The sequence below is a fragment of the Durio zibethinus genome, chromosome 19 (assembly GCF_047325235.1).
Source record: "Durio zibethinus cultivar Kanyao isolate XHJ-2024 chromosome 19, ASM4732523v1, whole genome shotgun sequence".
Lineage (NCBI taxonomy): Eukaryota > Viridiplantae > Streptophyta > Magnoliopsida > Malvales > Malvaceae > Durio > Durio zibethinus.
This window is the reverse complement of record NC_143180.1, coordinates 2,863,641-2,884,410: the sequence shown is the minus strand read 5'-3', so window position 1 is coordinate 2,884,410 and position 20,770 is coordinate 2,863,641. Positions and strand designations below refer to the sequence as shown.

The following is a 20,770-nucleotide window of genomic DNA, read 5'->3' as shown; positions in this document are numbered from 1 at the left end:
CTATTTTCTTCTATAGAGGTTCTTTTTTGGTGTAGAAATGAAGCACAATTGATTGCTTATATATAGATTATTTTTCATGTACGAAAAATTGTAAATCTCAGCACCTCTTGTATCAAAATCTAGGGACTCCACTAAAATGAACTGAAATTACCATTTATGAAAACCTCTCATTGTCACTAAAAACATAAAAAAACCCAGCAGTCCTTTTGCATATAAAATATCAACCATAAAAAATTTGGCTACTAAAAGCAAACTTTAGTGGGATTTGCTCATACGAAACACTGTTGAGTCCAAACAAAGTTTTTACAAGGTTTTGAGTCATTTATACTTATTCTTTAGAGAAGAAAATTTTGTTCATGCTTCATTTCCTTTTTATAGACGTTGGTTTTTAGCATTTTCTTTGGTGGATGATTCAATATTATTTTGGTGATGTAAGGAAGGCAAATATGAATATATAACACATTGAGTATAGGCCAATGGTTCAATATAGGCCAACCCTCCCATGTGAGAAGGTATCTTTTGAAAGATAAATTGGTTAATTCAATGTCAAAATAAATAATACTTCATGTGAATCAAAAGTTGGATTTTGATACATTATATTTAATATTTTTAATTCATTCATTTCTAGATTACTTAATAAAGTAATTTTTTTTTCATCTTTGATCTCACTTGAGTACGATAGAAGATTTAATTTTTTTTAAAAGAAAAAAAACTTTTAATAATTTTTGTTATGAGCTTCAACTTCTAAGAAATTTTGTTAAATTATTACTCCAATTCCTTATCATTTATTATCCAAATTTAAAGTATTTACTACTAACTAAGCCTAAAGCTCATTGATTTTTTTTTTTTTTTTTGTAATACACTGTCCTTAAACATTTCCTAATTCTAATTTCTTTTGGACACAATCCACCACATCATTTTGATTGAATCAAGATTTTACTCGCAGTGTTTATGGGTCGAGTCAAGTTGAATTCTGACTAAGCTCATATTTAGTATTAATAATTTATATATTTATTTTGGTTCAATTTAATCTAATATTTCAAATTTCAAAATTTTATTAAGCTCGATTCAAATTAAAAAGATAAATCTAAAATTCACCCATTAAACTTAATTTATATAATAAAAAAAATTTTAAAATATTATTAAATTAAATTTAATAAGATTATATTCAATTCATACACATATATATAAATAAAAATAAAAATTATTTATCTTAATAAAATATATATTTTTTAATTTTTATTTATATGTAAATTAATTTATATATAACTCAAATATATATAAAAATAAAAAAAAATTATATATGTGAATTTAAACTAGACCTAGATGGGTTCGGATTTTAAATTTTTTGTCTAAGATCTAACCCGAAATTTAAATGAGTTTAAAAATTGTGTCCAAACTCATTTAATAATTTTTAATTTTTATCTAAATCCTCTCAAAATTTGAGCGAATCTTTAGATTTGGATGAATATTCCAATCCTTGAACAGATCTACTCACAGAGTAATTCTCAAAATGATAAAATCTCAATTGAACTAAATTTATTGATTTTAACTCGTCAAGTGAAACAGTTTTAAATTTAACCGTAGTGGACTTAAAATAAGAAAAAAAAAAGATGCTAATATATATTTTTTATTTCAAATTAGGAAAAATTAACATCCTATCAATCAATTTTAATTAATTTTTCAGGAGGTATCCTTACGGGCTTTGGCATCCTAATCAGATTACATTTGACATCAACTTTTTTTATTGTCATGACTAAGCTTCTCACTTCCAATTCTTTATTCAGCTATAGACATAGTTTTGATAGCTACAACTCCACAATTAGAAGTAAATTAATTAATAACATCTTAATTTGAAACTTTTAACTTGGTGGGATGACCAAGTTGGTTCATAGTTCCAAACAAATAAAACAGAATGTGTTGGGAAACAAAAAAAAAAAAAGGACTAAAACAGATCCTGAAGTATTAAGTGAAGTTTTCTTGATTTATCAAACTTCAGCCAATGAGGTTTAAATTCAAGACATTTACATATAAAAAGAAGCATTTCTCTTGGCCTCAAATGCTGATTAGGTGGAGGAAATGTATGGCTCTAAATTAAAGCATGAAAGGTGGAGAAAAGCTTTCAGTTTGGCCTTTGATTTCAGCTTTTTGAAGATAAATAGATTTGATGGCATGTTTTGCTATTAAACTAAGTTTTTGTCAACCAAAATGCAATCCATCTCATACTTTCACTAGCTCATTCCAGGCTCTGATTTGCCTTTAACATTTTGCATATCTGATGCACTATCAGGCACTAATTACCCACGTATTCTTTGCCCATAGTTTAGAGAGAAAGGGAAACTCTTGGACTTTTTCTTTTTCTTTTCTTTTTTTTTCTTTAATTTTGCTATTGCAAATTTGTGCATCATCATGTGTTGGAGCAATGGAGATCAAACCAAAAAGGAATAACGCCATAAGGATGCTAGTTTTCTTTATGAATTATCATTTGCATCATCATCTAAATTAAGTAGAAGAAAACAATTTGGTTTGTCTCTTTAATTAGTTGAAGAAAACAATTTGACTATTCCATGTGTATTTTTTTTACAAATGAGGCCACATTATAGAGGAAGAAGTTACATGTATTAGAATTTTTTTTTTTTAAGTTTTTAATTTATCTTTAAATCCTTACCTTATTACTTACCTAATTGAAAAAGATATTAAATACATAAGTTTTCTCGAATTTATAACTTTTAAATATCAACTTCAATGATATATCAATTGATCTAATGATCATATTTAAATTTTAAATTTATTGGATGTCACTTTTAAATATGATTACATGAACCAATTAAACTATTTCGGATTCAAAGACAAATCGGCAAATAACATAATTTTTCACGTGTACTTAAATGCATTGGATTATATTTAATTAATCAGCGATATGTTGGGTTACCTCCAAATTAGATTGTCTAAAGAACTCAATAAGTGAAAGAAGCCATTGGAAAGAGTAGCTATTTCAACAAATGCATGCATTTGAAATCTAGTGGATTATGACTTACTATTTCATAGCTCTAAATCTATTTATCCCATTTTAGTTCTTAACTTCTTTTCAATAAAATCAGCAGCTAAGCATGGATCCTTTTCTTTTCAGGCTCTGCAACTATTTTTTTTTATTATTATTATTAGGTTCGAACTCGAGACCTTTAGCTCTAAAGCCCACTCTAGTACCACTAAGCTAACTTGTTATATTACAAAGGCAAGATACAAATCCTTGCAAGGAATGCATAGGCCACCTTGACTAATCCATGGCAATTCTTAGCACCAGATGGGCAATAGATAGGATTAAACAGCTTTACTATAATTAATTAATTATTAATTGCATATATTATAAGAGATAGTTTGCGATTATTCTTTTAGTAAGAGATAATTTGATATAATATTTGTTTTCTCTCTGAAAAAAGAAGAGCTGAACATTTTCTAGTTTTCATATGAATAACTAAAATCAAGTTTGGGTCAAGAAATATTCAGATTCACTAAATTCAGGTTCAATATTTCATATCTTCTTTTAAGTTGGAAGAATTAGCATTTTGCTTTTACAGACTGTTAGCCCAAAAATAATTGAGCACAATTGACAAATCAACCTGCCTACCACCTGGCAGTCATTTGCATCAGTCATTGAGAAAGCATAGATACAAGCATCAGTCAAAAAAGATGAAAATATAAACCAGATAAGGGGAAAATGGAGGAAATTTTCTAACACATATTACAATGATCGACATATTGGAGGTCAGTAGTATCAGACTCTTGACATAATTTAACATAAAGCAAGAACTGTCAAATACAAATATCGGTTTATTGCTGAATATGATTTGAATAAGAGAATAAAACTTCTAAAAATCTGGAGAAGATACCCTTTTTTGGATTTTTGAACTTTATCCTGAAATGAGGCCCTTATATTGGAATGGTTTCCGACAGGCTTAGAATGGCACGAGTAAGGATACTTGATTGGTTCACGTTGCATGGCAAGGTGTAGAATCTCAGCATGTTCATTTTGGTGAATCTTCAGAAAACCAGTGGCTGTGGCAGCAGATGGAGCTCTACCAACATATTTGATGCCTCTTAGGGATCGCCTACCTATGTCCATCATGGCAGTGCAAAGGAGCGGCAACAAGGCCAAGGCCAAGGCTGGAGCACCAACACCAAAAGCCCAGACCCACGCTCAAGCACCAGGCCGAGAAAACAAGTCCCTGCAACAGTTGCCTGCTGCTGAGCCTAAGGACTTTGCGGGAGAACTTCCAGAAAGCCCTGGTCGTGCGGGCATTCCATACGTAAAAGCTCTAGATAAACCTAGGTCAAGGCCAATGGTGCGGGCATAAAACTCTTTGGAAGTGCCAGATGCATAAACGGATTGAAGCACTGTAGCGCCCAGACAGGGAAGCCTCTAGAAGGCCCTGGGCATGGGTACTCTGGAACCTTCTGGACCCAGTGCACCACAGAGTGCCTGGAACCAACTCCCTTCTAGAGATTGCCCAATCGACGTTGTATGTGGCTAGGGGCCTTGAAACCTTCTAAAATGTATATAAGAGCCACACAGTTAGCTCTCTATTGATCATATAGGCCATGGGGGCTCATGTAAAAATAGGGGTGCCCCTCCCCTTAGTAATACACATAAGAACCAGTGATTTTATAAGCCACCCAAGCTATTCAAGCACAATTGTACATAAGTTACATTTTTTCAGAAATAGAAAAGGTTTTGTATTCTTTCCCCAAGTGCCTTCTTAGTGTGCACACCCACTCAACTCTATTAGAGGCTAACTCAAGCATACTTGAATGATAGTTTCCTGCATAAGGCCACACAATTGCTAAGCTTAAGACCGAAGCTCGTGACATAAGCACCCATGTTCATTGGCTCTTCCTGGTATCAGACAATCTCAGTATCCAATACGATCAAGAAAACAACGAAGAGATATTAGTAGTGGAATCAAAGACAAAAATAAAACTACCAATTTTTCAAGCAGCTAAGAACTGCCATATTTCACCAGATACAATAAAATTAGCACTCCTTTAATCAGCACAATGCATGATAAATTAGATCAACTGGGAAGAGTAAAGTCTCTTTTTAAAGGCAAAGATACCTTTCCAGAACAAAGAACCAGGCGCCCGATACTCTTGTCAAGATCAGAACTGTTATTCTGGTCTTTTATAAGTCGTTTGAATCTGGTTCCCTGTTTGTCAAAGCCTTCATGACCTTGGACATCATCAAATTTAGATAAACTTAATTTGCAGAACTTGTAGCGAAGCGGTTTCTTTGGAGGCATTACAATCAGAGGCTTACGGAATTCCCTGTGTAAATAGAAATAAAGCCATGTGTATGAGCAAACTAGCAAGTGACTTATAACTGTACAAGAGGAAGTGCTCATCTCACCTGTCATGGTAAAACATGAAAGTAATTTGCAGGAGTTGTAGCATTCGCAACCGGCCAATTGCATCTGTATTTGCTTACAATGTGTTGGATCCATTTCAGGTATTTTATAAGGATTCTCATCACTCATCTGCCATTGGCATAGTAAATATAGTCATTGAAATTCTTAGCTGATTCAGAATGATTATATTAAAATGCAAAGCATCTAAATCTTAGAATCTTTTAGAACTGAAAGAAAAATAATTGACTGTTTTTCTTAGCCAGGCAAATTGTCCAGAGAAAACATATCTTCCTACCACAAGTTAGAAGCAAAATGGTAAGGTAATGACTGACAAAGACAAATGTTTGAAAGTGTTGTTATGTCTTGTATCTCGAATTCCAAATTGGGAAGTGTGAAACTTCAATCATGACTGATCAAACCAAAGAATCAGTCGTGTTCAACAAGCTCAAAAGGATATATAGTCCTAACATGAACATGATTGAATCCAATGAGGGCCAGTTCACATTGAAAAATAACATAAAAAATATAGAAGGCGCATTCAGAAAACTGACCCTATATCTTATTCTGATCCTGTGGAGTAATAATAATAAAAACAATAAGAAAAAAATACTCGCAAAACTCAATTGCAACACAAAAGTTAATGCATATCCCATGATATGATAGGTGGGCACCTGTAGGAAACACTCTCGTCTCACGCTTGAATGTTCAGGAGCTTGGCCATCGTAACCATGAGGAAGCAGTACTACAAGCCCTGTCTGACGTAGCCACTTAGACTCTCCATTGCTTAGAAACTGATCAAATATGAGCACCATTAGAAAAATCACCGAATTGTGCCTCCCAAAAAACAAGTGCATCTGGATTTTCCATTGAGTAACCCAGTTCAAATCCAAGAACACCAAATTCTGAAAGAGAGCTGCCACCAAGACATATATTCCTCAATTAAAAGACCACATATAGCACATTCTAAACAACTAAAGTTCCAGCTTGATAAAAGAGGATGTTGTCCATTTAAGGGAAGAGATGAACCAACCTCAGAAAAACAGCAGGCTTTCCCTTCATTTGTTTGTGCCCTTTGATTGAGTCTTTTTAAAAGACCTAACAGACCCCCCAAGGGCCGTGTCTAACTACCTCATAGATAGAATCCACAAGACACTGAATTAGCCTAGAAATCGATGCATCTTATTGCTATCTCTCACCGACCTTTCGGTCCCCGGTTTCACTGGAAAATGGGAAAGTCACAAACCGCCCTCTACAGTTGCAAATGTGAAACAGTGCTAAAGCAGGACCCGTGACTATGAAAAATGACTGCTAAATCGAGACTTGAGTCATCCTGGAGTAAATCAAGCCACATACTCAACAACGTCTCTGTCTGAACTGTGGAATTCTTAAATCGAAACACACTATAGTACCTTCAAACACTGGATCTGCAGAGGGCAACCTATGTCAATGCAGTACTAAAAAAATGTAGATTATCCTCTGAAACTTATCTATGATCAACATTCATTCCAAAGTTGCATCCTAAGACACAAAGTATGCGGGACAATGCATTTGAATCTGAGACGTAAACAATCTGACAACTGATGGATGCCTTGCTGGAAAAGTTAATTGCAAATCTTGGATAATCATGCATCTTTAAAGCATCAAAACAAAATACATTTTGAGGTTTGCAAGGGATTCCTTGTTAATATTTGAGAGATATCATGAAGTTTATACTTGTACTTAAAAGGCTTATACCAAAGAATATCCTGCATTTTTCCCCTTTTTGGCCAAAGATATTACAAAGTAATATGGATCCCTAAATAGATAAAAGTAACTTAAGGAGGATAGAAGTTGAATATAGATAAACAGAAAGAATGGCACTAGCTGAAAATTGTCTTCCTCAAGCTGAAATATAACTGTAATAGTAAATATGTTAAATCAAAATATGAGTATAAAACATATCAGCAATATGTCTAGTTTATGGACAATACATACAAAGGTTAACAAACTTCTACCTGTTACTTAAAGTAAACATCTCTTCATTCTGGTTCTCCATGATATGGTCTAGAGGGCAATAATTATTTCCTGTTTCCTGATCATGAACGATAGCATGCCGATGACTAAATGTGCCTCTTTCAACGTCCTGGCCACTGAGTCTGACATGGTTGCCTATAAAGAATTCCGTATCAAGATCTGTTTCTGTGAAACCATAGAATGCAGAGTCTAATTCATCAGGAATTTCCCTTTCCTCCAAACAAAGGGGGTCTAATCTGATTTCAGGTGACCAGTAACTTGGTAAGCCCTTACAATCAACATCAAATGCATGCTCTCTTGTATGTTTTGACCCAAAACTCCAAGCGACCCTGATGCCTGTCCAACAAAATTCCTGAAGAAATTATACTAGGATTCATCAACATTTTTTGGATCAGCTTCTCAAGCTCTTTGAAGTTCTTCCAAGTACACACTACTTGACCCATCAAAGAAAGCTATCAGCTAGTATAGAAAGAGGCACGGCTCGCGGAACACGTGAAGTTTGCACCTTTGAATTGAAGACAGTTGAATGCAAATATTGATTCTGTGTAGGATACTTCTTCTAATTGCATTTGATCCACCCTGAGAAAGAGTTCCTCCGATGGCTAGCCTACCTACACAAAAACTTGCTCTAAACCAAGCCATTACTTTTGACACAAGCTATCAAAAAAGAATTGCCAGTAGACGCTTAAGATTGTACTGCCAAGGTTTAATCCTCAATCAATGAACATCAAAACAAATCAAAAACAAAATTAAAGTCTATCAGCACGGTCACTGAAGGAGACCAAAAGAAAATCAAAAGTTAAAGAGAAATTAGAAGAAAATCAAACTCAAACGTTAAAAAATAATTTAAAGATTGTAAAAGGAGTCGAGTGTTAAACTCTTTTTTTTTTTCTTTTTTCTAAAGAATGCAAAGAAAAATTGCGAAATATACGGTTCAAAGGAGATAAGTATAGGGTTGGCAGTCAGGTAGTGCATTTTCCATAATACTGTTACGGTCTACGGTTTTTTGTATATGAATTTACTTAGCTTTTATGCACTTGGTTTTTTTTTTTTACGTCACTCAAATTTTACATCTGTCATTATTTATTTTTATTTTATATTTTAAGAGATTAAAATTTTTCAACATTACCCAATACATTCACTCCCCTACCCATCCAAACAAGCTTATCGCAACAATTGTTTATAGCTTTTCCTATTACTTTCTTTGGTTTTTTTTTTTTTTTCTCTTATTTCCAGGCAATGCTCAATTTGTGCAATAATTGCCCCGAGAAGTCAATCCTAATGAAGAGACGGGCAGTTCAATTTATGCATGATAAAAGAAACTGAAGCATCGTTCATAATGACAGGTAAAAAAAATTACAAAGAAAATTATGCATCAAATCAAATATTTGACCAACGGTTCACCAACAATGGTACAATGTTGCCTTGGCAGAAAGAGATGAGCGAAAAATGTGTCAAAACATCAAACCCTAACAGAGTTTCAAGTTCTGCACCAGATTTTATTTGAGAAATTCGTATAATTCTGCAAGTTCAAGTCTGGTTTTTGGAGATGCTTCACACCGTAACATTTAACTTGATGGGTTCAGGTTGAATGGCCTTTTGCACGAGCTCGGTTTGTTCCTTCACATGAAACTGATAGAAACCAGTTGCAGTGGCAGCAGATGGAGCACGACCGACATATCTGATATCCTCAAAGGTTCCTCTACCCAGAGCAGTTATTGATGTGGCAAGTCGAGGTGCGACGTAATTGTATGCACCCATGTTCATCGGTTCTTCTTGGCACCAAACAATCTCTGCGTCTGAAGTAACCCCAAAAGATAAAAATCAGAAATCATGTCTCAATATGAAAAAAAAAAAAAGCATGGAAAGAAATAAACGCTTACTAAATAAATAAAGTGAAAGAGGGACAGACAATTAGCACCAAAATGAATAAAAGTTTTAAGAAACCTACTGAAAGCTTTTCATTTTCTTTAGTTTCAATGAGTGCTATAGATCAAGTCCTAGTCTAAGTTTGGAGTACGTACTCGGATATCGCTTAAGCTCTCGCTGGATGAGGTCATAAGGGAATGGGCAAAGCTGCTCCACACGACATATGGCAACGTCAGTAGCATTGTTCTTCTTTCGCTCATCATCCAGCTCGTAGTAAACCTAAAACCAGATAGAATATTGATTATTGTATAAAAAACAACAGAGAAATATTAAACCTGCAGTGAAGATTCAGCACGTATTTTCCTCAGTAGGCTTAGAAAACTAAGCTTGTAGCCCAACAAGATAACACAATTTATGAACCCTTATAAGTCTGGTTCGCTCTACCGGATAAAGTTCCAGAATTAAACTGCTTTTACAAGCGATACAAGAGGAAAACAAGCAGAAACCAAGGGCATAGCACACCTTTCCAGAACAAAGTACCAAGCGTCTGATACCCTTCTCAAGGTCAGAGTGCATATTCTGATCCTTTATGAGGCGCTTAAATCTAGTTCCTTGTTTATCAAAACCAGGGTGGCCTTGGACATCATCAAATTCAGAAAGATTTGATCTGCAGTCCTTGTGACGAAGCAAGTTTTTGGGGGAAATCACAATAAGAGGCTTACGAAATTCCCTGTGTATCTGAGAGAGGAGAGAAGAAACGATAAGCAAAGGAAATGGCAAGACTAGCCTCAACTCTGAAACATTGTTAATAACCATTAGTTGCACTGACCTGACGCCTCAAAACATGGAAGTAATTAGCAGGTGTTGTAACATTAACCACCTGCCAGTTGGACTCCTGAATTTGCTTGCGAAGAGTTGTATCCATTTCAGGTATCACAAAAGGATTGTCATCACTCATCTGCAAAAATTTATAAGATGTAGTTTTCAGTGTGCCATGAAGTCATTTTTTCTTTTCGCTTTTGATGTAAACAAAAAAATGCTAGGGAGCATAGCCTGAATGCAAATAAAAGAAGAAGGATGAAGAATCTAAATAAGGATGTGAAGAACAATGCATGTTGTTTATTAGGGAATACCTGAAGATAACGCTCTAGTCGTGCACTGGAATGTTCAGGACCTTGTCCATCATAACCATGAGGAAGCAGCACAACCAGACCAGTTTGACGCAGCCACTTTGACTCCCCGCTACTTATAAACTGATCGAAGATCACTTGAGCACCATTAGCAAAGTCACCAAACTGAGCTTCCCACATAACCAAGGAATTTGGATTTTCCATTGAGTAACCCAATTCGAATCCGAGCACACCAAACTCAGAAAGAGAACTGCACTCAAGACCATATATTGCTCAGAAAAGAATTCTAAAATTAACAAAAGCAACAAAATGACAATTGCTACACAAAATTAACATGCACAATCTACCAATTCTCAGGCAGGGACAAAACTTCGCACAAGGAGCAAGGATTTTGTTGCATAAAGCAGAAAACTATAAATTTGCAGTGAAAGATATATCTTATAAGTGCTAAATCATAGAAGTCATTGCATGCTGTGAACCACATGGAAAGCACATTCAAAGCACAAGGTGCAGTCAAGTGGAGCAATTTTCAGTAAGTTATACCATGATGCAGAACACAATCAATATTTAATTTGCAATGTTTACTTAGATGACAAGAATTCTTTAGCAAACACATATAAACAGACTCCCAATTAACTTTAATATTAAATCGTTACACAAATAAAGTTCCTTTTTTTTCTTACTTTTTTTCCTTTTTCTTTACCTTGGAAAAGTATAATAGAGATGGCTTCCCTTCCTCTCAAAGGATTTCCAACTCTAACATGTAACCTCAAATTCTTTACATTCATTATAGGAGAAAAAATATTATAATGGACTTAAATATTAGCTATTACAAAATCTCAAAGTATGAAAAGGTTACCTATTGCTGACAGTAAACATCTCCTCATTTTGGTTGATGATAACATGGTCCAGAGGGCAGTACTGCTCCCCTGTTTCCTGATCATGAATCACAGAATGCCGATGACTGAATGTACCCCTTTCAACATCCTGACCACTCAATCTAACATGGTTACCTTCCACCAACAAGGTAGCAAATGCAAGTGCTTCACCCATAGCCCAGTCAAGGCCCTCCCCCGTCTCAATCATTTGTGCACGTTGTTCATAAACCTTCTTTACAGCTCTATGAAGCTTAAAATTATCTGGAAGGGTTGTAATTGCTTTGCCAACATTCTTCAATATCTCAGGTTTAACCCTGCATAACATGAAAGTTTCATCAGTGAGTACAGATCAAGCTACCCAAAAAGAAAGTTGAAATTGAAAAAGATGCCATACCCAGTGTTTCGGACACGTGAAAGTTGTTCAGGTGACTTGAATCCCGTCCAATAAGCAGAAAGCCAATCCCTTCTTTTGGGAACATAATCTTTGCTGGCCAAAAATTCTTCATTAAGAATTGAACTGACCTTCTGACTTATGTTACCAATGTCTTCCTCTATCACCTGCCCAGACTCTAACAATTTGTTTTGGTAGATCTGAAGAGCTGAGGGGTGATTCCGAATGATCTGTTAGAAACAAAAAGAATCTAAATATGTGAAGTTTGGGTCATTTTTCAGGAGCATATAGAATCACAAAAAAATTAAGGGCGGGAACAACTAAGACGTGTAAAGTGAAAATACATAACCAAACAGGTAAGTAGACTGGCAGACCTTATACATCTTTGGCTGTGTGAATGATGGTTCATCGATCTCATTATGCCCAAATCTACGATAGCAGACCAAATCAACCACCACATCTGAATGGAAGGTTTGGCGCCACTCAGCTGCAAGTTCACATGCGTGGACAACTGCCTCAACATCATCTCCGTTTACATGGAAAATGGGAGCATTCAAGGCTTTGGCAACATCAGTACAATACTGTGAAGATCTGCCTGCCCTTGGATCAGTTGTAAATGCCACTTGGTTATTGACTACAATATGTATAGTGCCACCAGTAGTGTAGTTTGGAAGTGCACTAAGATGAAGAGTTTCATAGACTACACCCTGCCCAGCAAAGCTGCCATCTCCATGAATCAAAACAGCCATGTTCTTGGTCCTATCCACATCATTGGCGTAATACTGCTTTGCTCTAGTTTTTCCAACAACAACTGGGTCCACAGCTTCCAAGTGGCTGGGGTTTGCAACTAAAGACAAGTGGATTCTCTTTCCACCTCTTGTCGGTCGATCATACGAAGTTCCCAAGTGATATTTGACATCACCAGTTCCTGTGTAAAGCCCAACTTCATCCACAGGCTTTGTACCACCACTGAACTCACTAAATATTTGACGAAGTGGCTTTCGGACAACATTACCCAGCACATTCAATCTTCCTCTATGAGGCATTCCAATAACTATGCTCTCAACCCCTAGGTCTGCAGCTCTGTCAAACATCTCTTTCATTCCAGGAATTAAAGTCTCACCACCTTCTAGCCCAAACCTCTTCGCTGTTGTCCACTTAGTAGCCAAGAAATTTTCAAACTGTGTGCTCCATATAAGCCTATCAAGAATGACTTCACGCCGCTGGCGATTGTACTGCATTGGTGTTGGGGTTTCAATCTTGTCTCTCAGCCAGTTGCACTTCTCACGGTCAGCAATGTGCATGTACTCAAACCCAATGCTTCCACAGTAAGCCTGTTCAAGCCGAGTCAAAATCGACCTAAGTGTTTGCACTGGTCGGTTTTCTGATAAAAATCCAGACATCCTCCACACACCTAAAAAGAATTCTCTATCAAGATCAGCTTCAGTAAAACCATAAAGTGCTGGATCCAAATCATCAGGGATTTCTCTTTCCTCTAAACCCAAGGGATCCAACTTTGCTTTCATATGACCATTAACCTGGTAAGCCCTCACAAGCAATAACAGTCGCATACTCTCCTGAATGGTCTGGCCTGAAATTCCAGGGGATGTGGCAGCCTGACCCACAAAATTCCTGAAGAAATTGTCCCATGACTCATCAACACTATCTGGGTCAGCTTCCCAGGCCCTTTGAAGCTCCTCTAAGTACACACTACTGGTCCCATCTAAGAAACTATCAGTTAGCTTAGAAAGTGGCACAGGGCGAGGAACAGGTGCAGACTGTGCCTTAAATTTAATAACAGTAGTATGAAAATATCGACTCTCTGAAGGAACAATGCGTGATCTTGCAGCATATGATCCACCCTGAGACAAAGTCCTCCTAATAGCAAGCTTTGCTACACTTGACCCAGCTCTAAGCCACCCCATATCTATCAATCAACAATCTCTATGTATCACCAATTCTCAAAGAGCGTACTGTACCTCCAAACTCAGAACTTCATAAAAAACCAACTACCCTCTATTATAAACATATTTAACAAAAACAAATCAAAATTAATAAACAGTATATATATATATTAAAAGTTGACAACATTTAAAGCTCAAATGCAGGAAAATACATGAAATTGTTAAGTTTATGCATCTAATTTCACTAATATTTTTAAGCCAGTTCTCATTAAACTGACAACTTTAATAATTCAAATGCACGAAAATAAATAGAAAATTTCAATTTATGACCAATAAAATTAGGGTAGATTCAAGGTTATGAATACAAATGCTCGAATGATAATAATCGATTAAAACAATAGAGAATTAAGGCCAACAATTTATTAAAGTAATAATGTTAACCAATGCACAAAAATTTCAAGAAAAAAATCAAAACTTCTTGGCAAGCTTACAACAATAGAAATTAAATCCGAAAGCATATTCGATGTAACTTTTCTACGTTTCCACTTGGTTCAAACAGATCAAATCAATTCAAATTTTTTAGGAAACAAAATTTAAAAAAAAAAAAAAAAAAAAGTTAATCTTTTGACTGATTATAGCATATTCATCCAGCAGAAACCAACAAAAAATCAAGCAGAAGAAAATCTACCAAAATTAATAATAAAGAGGCAGATTTACCTGTGAAACTCAAGAGATAATCAGTGTATAGAGAAATCAGATGAAGAAAAAGGATGAAAATTAAAGGTAAGGACTGTTTGGAAAGGACGAAAATGAAGGGTAATTGGAAAATAGGAGAGAAAATTAAAAGCCTAAGGCAAAGGGTGGCGGTGACTGTTGTGTTGGCTCGAAACTTGTTAAGATCAAAAGCTTTGTCTGACTCTTCCATTTTATACTTTCCTTTTTCTCGTATTTTCTTTTTTCTAGAAAGACCTAAAATTTCACTTTCCTTTTTATTTTTCCCTTTTTTCAGTTTGGAAAATGCCCATTTTTTAATAAAATCTTAAACAAAAATAAAAATGTTGGAGCAATATATATTTAATATTTAAAATGAAAATTGGAATATATATTTTCCTAAGGAATACTTGAAGAAGAAGACTCTTATATACGATAAGCATACATTATTTATGTATCGTAATTTTTTAACTCTATAAATAATCGTAATTTTTTAACTCAATAAATAAGATTAAAAAATTATTATATCTTTTTTTTTAATTTTTATAGAGTATATGTTAATTTATTTATTCTTAAATATGATAATTTTCATAAAATAATATTTTTAATATATTAAAAATTATTCACTATAATTGATTTTAACATATATTTTAAATCACGAGTTAATAAAACTCATATATAATGAAAATTATAAAAAAAAAAACTTTTTTTCAAGATTTAGGAGAAAATTTTTTTGTTTAATTTTAGTGAAAAAGTAATGAAATAGTAATTTTCTTTTATTTCTGAAGAATTATGAACTTGAGGGTTAGATTTAGAAAATAATCAATTTAATTATTAAAGTTCCTAGTATTTTTTATTAAAGAAATTAGACATTTATGGTCCAAATTTAACATTTATATATTAAAATTATCCTTCCAATGATTCTTTTGTTGTTTGTAAAAGTAACGAATCAACCTTGATTTTTGAACAAAAGCAAAGCATCATGCACCATTCCTTAACAAAAGTTCTATTTAAAATTTTGAATTATCTATAATCTCAAACCATAACCTTCTTTCTTGTCTGAATTATACCCAAATTTTGATTGTCTACAGACCCATTCAAGAGGACGTGCCTTTGTTTGACTTTTTTTATCCAAAAAAAAGGTCAACAGATTGATTTGGACAAAAAGTAAATTTGTTTCTGAACCTCAGCTAAATCAGGTTTAGAAAAAATAATACTTTAATTTCTTAATTTTAAATATGAAGTGCGCATATTAGTTTATCATTGTTAAATAAACTTCCCACGTAGTGGAATCGGTACCACTAAGATTGGCTTTGGATAGAAAGTAAAAGTGAAAACGAATATGAAACATTATTCGTAATCATCTATTAAACATAATAAACGAATATAAATAATAAAAAAAAAAAATCAAATTTGTTCACGTATCATTTGTTGATGGCTATTAGTTTTCACAAATTGAATATGAATAAATTTTTTTATGTTTATGATCTATTCATTTAATTAATGCATTTATAATTATTTATTAAACTTAATAAACGAATATGATCAAACAAAATTTGATATATTTTATTATTACCAAAAGGTGTAAGTTCTAAGCATCAATGGTCTCTGAGCTCACCTGGATAAAGACATTACCAAACAACATACACGTATATGAGCATGAATTATGAATACAAAAGTGAACTCCTGGCACTGGGCCTTCTTTTTTATCCTTCTAAGAGAAAACATGCTTGAATTCAGATTATCTATCTACATCAAGACAAATACATAACAAGGGTAACTTAAGTTCAAGAAGAGTAAAGACAGATGCTTATAAATTCAACAAATTATGTGAAAAATAGGGAACTGCATTTAACAGCTTAGCCTGGTAGTTGTGAAAAAAATAACAGAAATAATGTCATCGAAATTAGTTTTACTTTTGAGTGCCAATAGCTGAACCATGCATCGTGAATATGCATACTTTTATAACCTTTACGATCCACAGCAACTCGACTTTTGAGCAGCTTGACCACCACTTGCTGCAGGGTCTTGCTGATTAATTTTGAGTGTCGAGGCCTGTAACCGCAAACAAGGACAAGGAATCCATCATTTCGAATTTGAGGTGCCATTGACAAGGTTACTCATGGTGAATGAAGAAAAGTAAAAGTTGTGTAGATAAGAGAATACCTCAGCCCTATTATCAGATTCAGCAAGCCTTTGCTTAATGTCCCTGGCTATTGAAAAGAAAACCTCCTCCACATTCAAATTTGTCTTTGCACTCTGCAGAATACATTATTTTGCAATTGGCCCAAAATAGTTAACAGCATCACAAAAGAAAAGATCCAGTCAGCAGCAAACATGCAACTTACAGTTTCAAAGAACTTGATACCATACTCATCAGCAAGAGCTTGACCCTTGGAGGTTGGCACAGCCTGGAAAAGAGATGATTTTGAATTATTACCATTGAAATGTGTCCAACTTCTATGCATGTATGAAAAATAAGGAGACCTAGCCTTTTAACGCCAAGAATTATAGATTCACCTGCAACTCATCTTTTTGTCACACTTATTAAAGTGTGAGTGTGCACAGACTACAAGAAGCAAAGTCAGTTATACAAGTCATGTAACAGAGAAGGGGCTGCCTCCCAAATTAATGAACCCACAGTCTAACACACCTACATAAACAAGATAAGAAATTTCTATAAATAGGCAAATGGGAAAATCTTACCCTTTTGCTCTCATCCATGTCAGCCTTGTTTCCAACCAGTATCTTGTTGACATTGTCCGAAGCATGTTGTTCAATATTGCGAATCCAGTTCCTAATATCTGTACATGAACAGAAGCTGGCACTATAAAACTCGCAAGAGATGTAGAAGCCACCGCAAGAAACTCCATTCCAACAGAGAGAGATCCTAAACCATCCACCCCAACAAAAGCAGGGATGAGGATGATCAACTATAAACTAATTTCACTGCCTAACCCAATGAAGGACACCATCAAAGAAATGATGGAAATCATCCAACAACAAAGGCTTGTCAATCCATCTAAATCAAAATTTTCACAATATGCCAAAAGCAGAACTAAGAAAGTTGGGAAATTACTGTTGAAAGATGACTCATCAGTAACATCATAAACCAGCAAAATCCCCATGGCTCCACGATAGTAAGCTGCAGGAGTATGATCCATCAGCACAGTCAAGCATCAAACTCTATGGTTCTGTTGCAATAGTTTGAAAAGATAAAAATGCAACCAGCACAAGCTTAAACATACCAGTTGTAATAGTTCGAAATCGCTCTTGACCAGCTGTATCCCAGATTTGTAATTTGATCCTCTTACCATCAAGCTCAATGGTTCTTATCTTAAAATCGATTCTGTAGAAGAAAATAGAACAATCAATTAGGGAAAATATTCAACAAAGTTTTGAATTGAACTTCTAAATCATAAAGTATCCGATGAGTAAATGCCCCAACTAATATATAAGGCAGAGAAGTGAGTGGAGTGGAAGGTTTGAGGACCCTTGCCATAAATAGTTCATTAAGCACAAAATTGAATACAAATTACAAAGGGTTTGTCCCAGACAGATCAATGAAAAACTGAGATTATGGTACCGTAAGCTCCATTCCATTCCTATAATATTGCGGTTTCATTGGAAGGGAAACCAAATGATGCAAACAATCCTCAATTCTCCCCTGTTAGTCATGTTATTAAGCCCCTCTAATGCTTCACCACTGAAATGCAAATAGTGCAAAATAATGTAACCATATAATTTTCAAGAGTTGCAAGGGATACAAACCCAATAGTTGTTATGAAACTAGTAGTAAAGGAACCATCAGAAAAGCGTAAAAGCAGACAACTCTTCCCCACACCTGCATAAATTCAAATAAGAAAAGCACAGTTAGGAAAAGTCGAAGCTTGAGTGCCTAAAACCTAGCATGCTATTGGCCTATGATATTGGAATTCATACAACCATTTGTCTTGGGTTGACATGAGGCCACATTAATTCCAGCCACTAGAAAGGGAAAAAAATGAAGAACCAAGGGAAACAGCTATGCTGCACTAAAATTAAAGCCAGAGGAAACTCTAAAATTCATATTTAAACCATTTGAAGGTTTACATTAAAGATATCTTCAGATGGAAAAGTATCTCTGAATGCATGAATAGAAATACAGAGTTAATGCTCATTGTTATAGAGGAAATTAGGCTGGGGATGGAAGGTGAGTTCTGCAACCATGCTGTTCAATACATGTTAGCATCCATTATTTCCCCTAGGTGTTTAGGAAAGACTGCAAACCAGAGGTCAAAATGAGCTAATGTGCTGAGGGTTATTCAAGTTAGCTTGGCTACAGGTTAACTCTGCAGCTCATTTTGAAGAGTGTGCCAAATCCAAGCCCAAGCATGAGCTTACTTTGTAAGCCCACCCATACACGGCATGCCTCTTTACGTGAAATCAACTAAAATTGTCAATATAACAATTCAATTTCTGACCCTGCATCAGATCAAGTTTCAAAGCTTCCAACCACCATCAAGTTTTATATGCCACAGTATGACAAATAATCCATAGCAAGTCTCAGCATCAAGATTCTATCTGGTAGACTTTACGGTTAAGAAAATCAACAAAAGTCTGCCCCCAACTTTTACCCCACCAAAACTCCCAGAAACGTGTATATCAATAGAGTCCAGCTAATGCCAATTTCTGCAGGTGTAGAACACTTGCCAACTAAAACATTTGCTGTAGAATCCTAAAATAGCCCCATGATCAAAAACCATTCAGTCTTAACATAGGTCATAGCCCAGTTGCGAACTTGCATAAAATTACTCATAAAAATCTACCATTCAGTGATTAGAAGGCAACAAAAAAACAGACCCTAGCTAACCCAGTATATGACACTTTCTATGTTACAATCAAACAAAGCCCCCTCCATCATGATCCCAATCTAAACTCACCAACATGTCTAACTTTTGATAGAAATTTAGCACTTAATATGGCCAAAATCAATTTTTGAACAAAAGCATTTCTTCAAAACCAAAGAAAAAGCTCCAAAAAAAAAATCTAAAGTCAAAGCCAACATATCTCAGACCAACAACCATGTAGCATCTAGTCTCTTTCACAATAAAATCATAAATACCCATAAATCAAAACCATCAAAAACTAACAAAAATTCAAAAAAAAATCTCAATACCCATGTTTCATTTTTCAATGTAATAACGATAAAAATTATTACTTTAACCAAAAAAAAAAAAAAAAAAAACTTACCACTATCACCAATCAAAAGAAGCTTAATGAGGTAATCATAATCAGCCCGAGCTCTTGCCGGTGGTGCAGCCATCGATCCTCAAAAACCACACACAAAAATCCCAATTTTATAAAAAAAAAAATCTTATCTTTTTCTCTTACTTATCTGCATTCAAAGAAAAATTAGCATTCATTTTCAAAAAAAAAAAAAAAAGAAAAGAAAACTGTAAAAATCAGATCATAATTGAGAAAAGGAAAAGAGAGGACCTAAGATGCAGAGTGAGAGAGCCAGTCCAATGAATTGCGAAATTTCCTTATTTTCTGTTTCTTCACTTTTTGATACGTGTTACGTTTCGGTTTCTGCATGGTGATTGGTTGAAAGATTTTGTTTATATAGGATTGGCCACATGGGATTTTGTCTTATGCTGAATGTTTTATTTAAAGGTTTTTTTTTCTTTTATCCATATTGAATTTATTAAATTAAAAAATGAATATAAAGTTCTTTTTAGAGATAGTATCAAATATGTTAAAAATTAATTTAAATAGTTTTAGTTTTTGGGGGATAGAAGTAGTTTTAAATTTTAAACTAGATAAAGAAGATAGAAAAAGAAACAAATTTGAAGAATTATTATAAATTTAATTACAATAAAAAATATGATGTATAGTTAGTTTTTAATTTAATCAATAAAAATACATTTTGAAAACCTTTACTACTTCAAATTCCAGCAATCTCTCAATGAATCAAGAACCTATTTTTTATATTGTTATTAAAACATTAATTTTGAAAAAAAAATTGCTAAATTTGTCTATGATAATGCTTTAGTGGATTTTTTTTTTTTAAGAAAGTTTATGATAACTTTGAATGCTTAAAACATAGTGGAGTTAATTTTTTATATTAATAGTGAAATTTTTAATTTCATAAATGGAATTAAAAGATTAATACATTTTGTATCTTTTAATTATTCTTTATTTCTTTTTTATTATTATTTTTTTAATTTTGTTTATAAAACTTAAAAATTTTGCTATTTGTGAATGTGATAATTTTTTTTTTCCAAATTCTTATGGAATTGAACTTATGAATTTGAGAAAACTATTTTAGAATTCCTTAAAAAAGGAAAATTATTTAGAAATAATAAGGTGCTACAATCCCTAAATCATGGTGTAGCAAGGGCTAGAAATGGGCTTAAAACTTTGATTTTGATATTGCTATGGGCCTTTAAATTCTCGAAGAATTATTAATTATTCAATTCAATCATCAATG

General features: G+C 34.1%; 3 protein-coding genes across 5 annotated transcripts; all 3 read right to left on the bottom strand.

Annotated features, from left to right (window-relative positions):
• Positions 1–3,677: 3,677 nt before the first annotated feature.
• LOC111310232 (uncharacterized) lies at positions 3,678–7,943 on the bottom strand. 2 transcript variants are annotated; one of them, XM_022909478.2, is made up of 6 exons: positions 7,397–7,943; positions 6,433–6,826; positions 6,074–6,315; positions 5,405–5,531; positions 5,115–5,322; positions 3,678–4,894 (listed from the first exon to the last, which is right to left on the bottom strand). In XM_022909478.2, the coding sequence occupies exons 4-6, from the start codon at positions 5,446–5,448 to the stop codon at positions 4,796–4,798; spliced, it is 351 nt and encodes a 116-aa protein (XP_022765213.2). In that variant the 5' UTR covers positions 5,449–5,531; positions 6,074–6,315; positions 6,433–6,826; positions 7,397–7,943; the 3' UTR covers positions 3,678–4,795. The 2 variants fall into 2 exon arrangements, 1 of the variants encoding a protein (XP_022765213.2); XR_002692527.2 differs by having other exon boundaries at positions 3,771–4,909.
• A 754-nt stretch (positions 7,944–8,697) lies between these two features.
• LOC111310230 (uncharacterized) lies at positions 8,698–14,488 on the bottom strand. 2 transcript variants are annotated; one of them, XM_022909472.2, is made up of 9 exons: positions 14,305–14,488; positions 12,058–13,699; positions 11,687–11,913; positions 11,274–11,606; positions 10,418–10,664; positions 10,114–10,242; positions 9,807–10,022; positions 9,440–9,563; positions 8,698–9,214 (listed from the first exon to the last, which is right to left on the bottom strand). In XM_022909472.2, exons 2-9 carry the CDS (start codon positions 13,606–13,608, stop codon positions 8,970–8,972), a joined length of 3,072 nt encoding a protein of 1,023 aa, XP_022765207.2. In that variant the 5' UTR covers positions 13,609–13,699; positions 14,305–14,488; the 3' UTR covers positions 8,698–8,969. The 2 variants fall into 2 exon arrangements, with proteins under 2 accessions (XP_022765207.2, XP_022765208.2); XM_022909473.2 differs by having other exon boundaries at positions 12,058–13,676.
• Positions 14,489–16,079: 1,591 nt separating this feature from the next.
• LOC111310228 (ras-related protein RABE1c-like) lies at positions 16,080–19,897 on the bottom strand. Its single transcript, XM_022909471.2, has 9 exons — positions 19,777–19,897; positions 19,531–19,675; positions 18,070–18,142; positions 17,547–17,647; positions 17,378–17,443; positions 17,005–17,102; positions 16,647–16,709; positions 16,465–16,557; positions 16,080–16,353 (listed from the first exon to the last, which is right to left on the bottom strand). Exons 2-9 carry the CDS (start codon positions 19,601–19,603, stop codon positions 16,270–16,272), a joined length of 651 nt encoding a protein of 216 aa, XP_022765206.2. The 5' UTR covers positions 19,604–19,675; positions 19,777–19,897; the 3' UTR covers positions 16,080–16,269.
• Between the last annotated feature and the right edge of the window lie 873 nt (positions 19,898–20,770).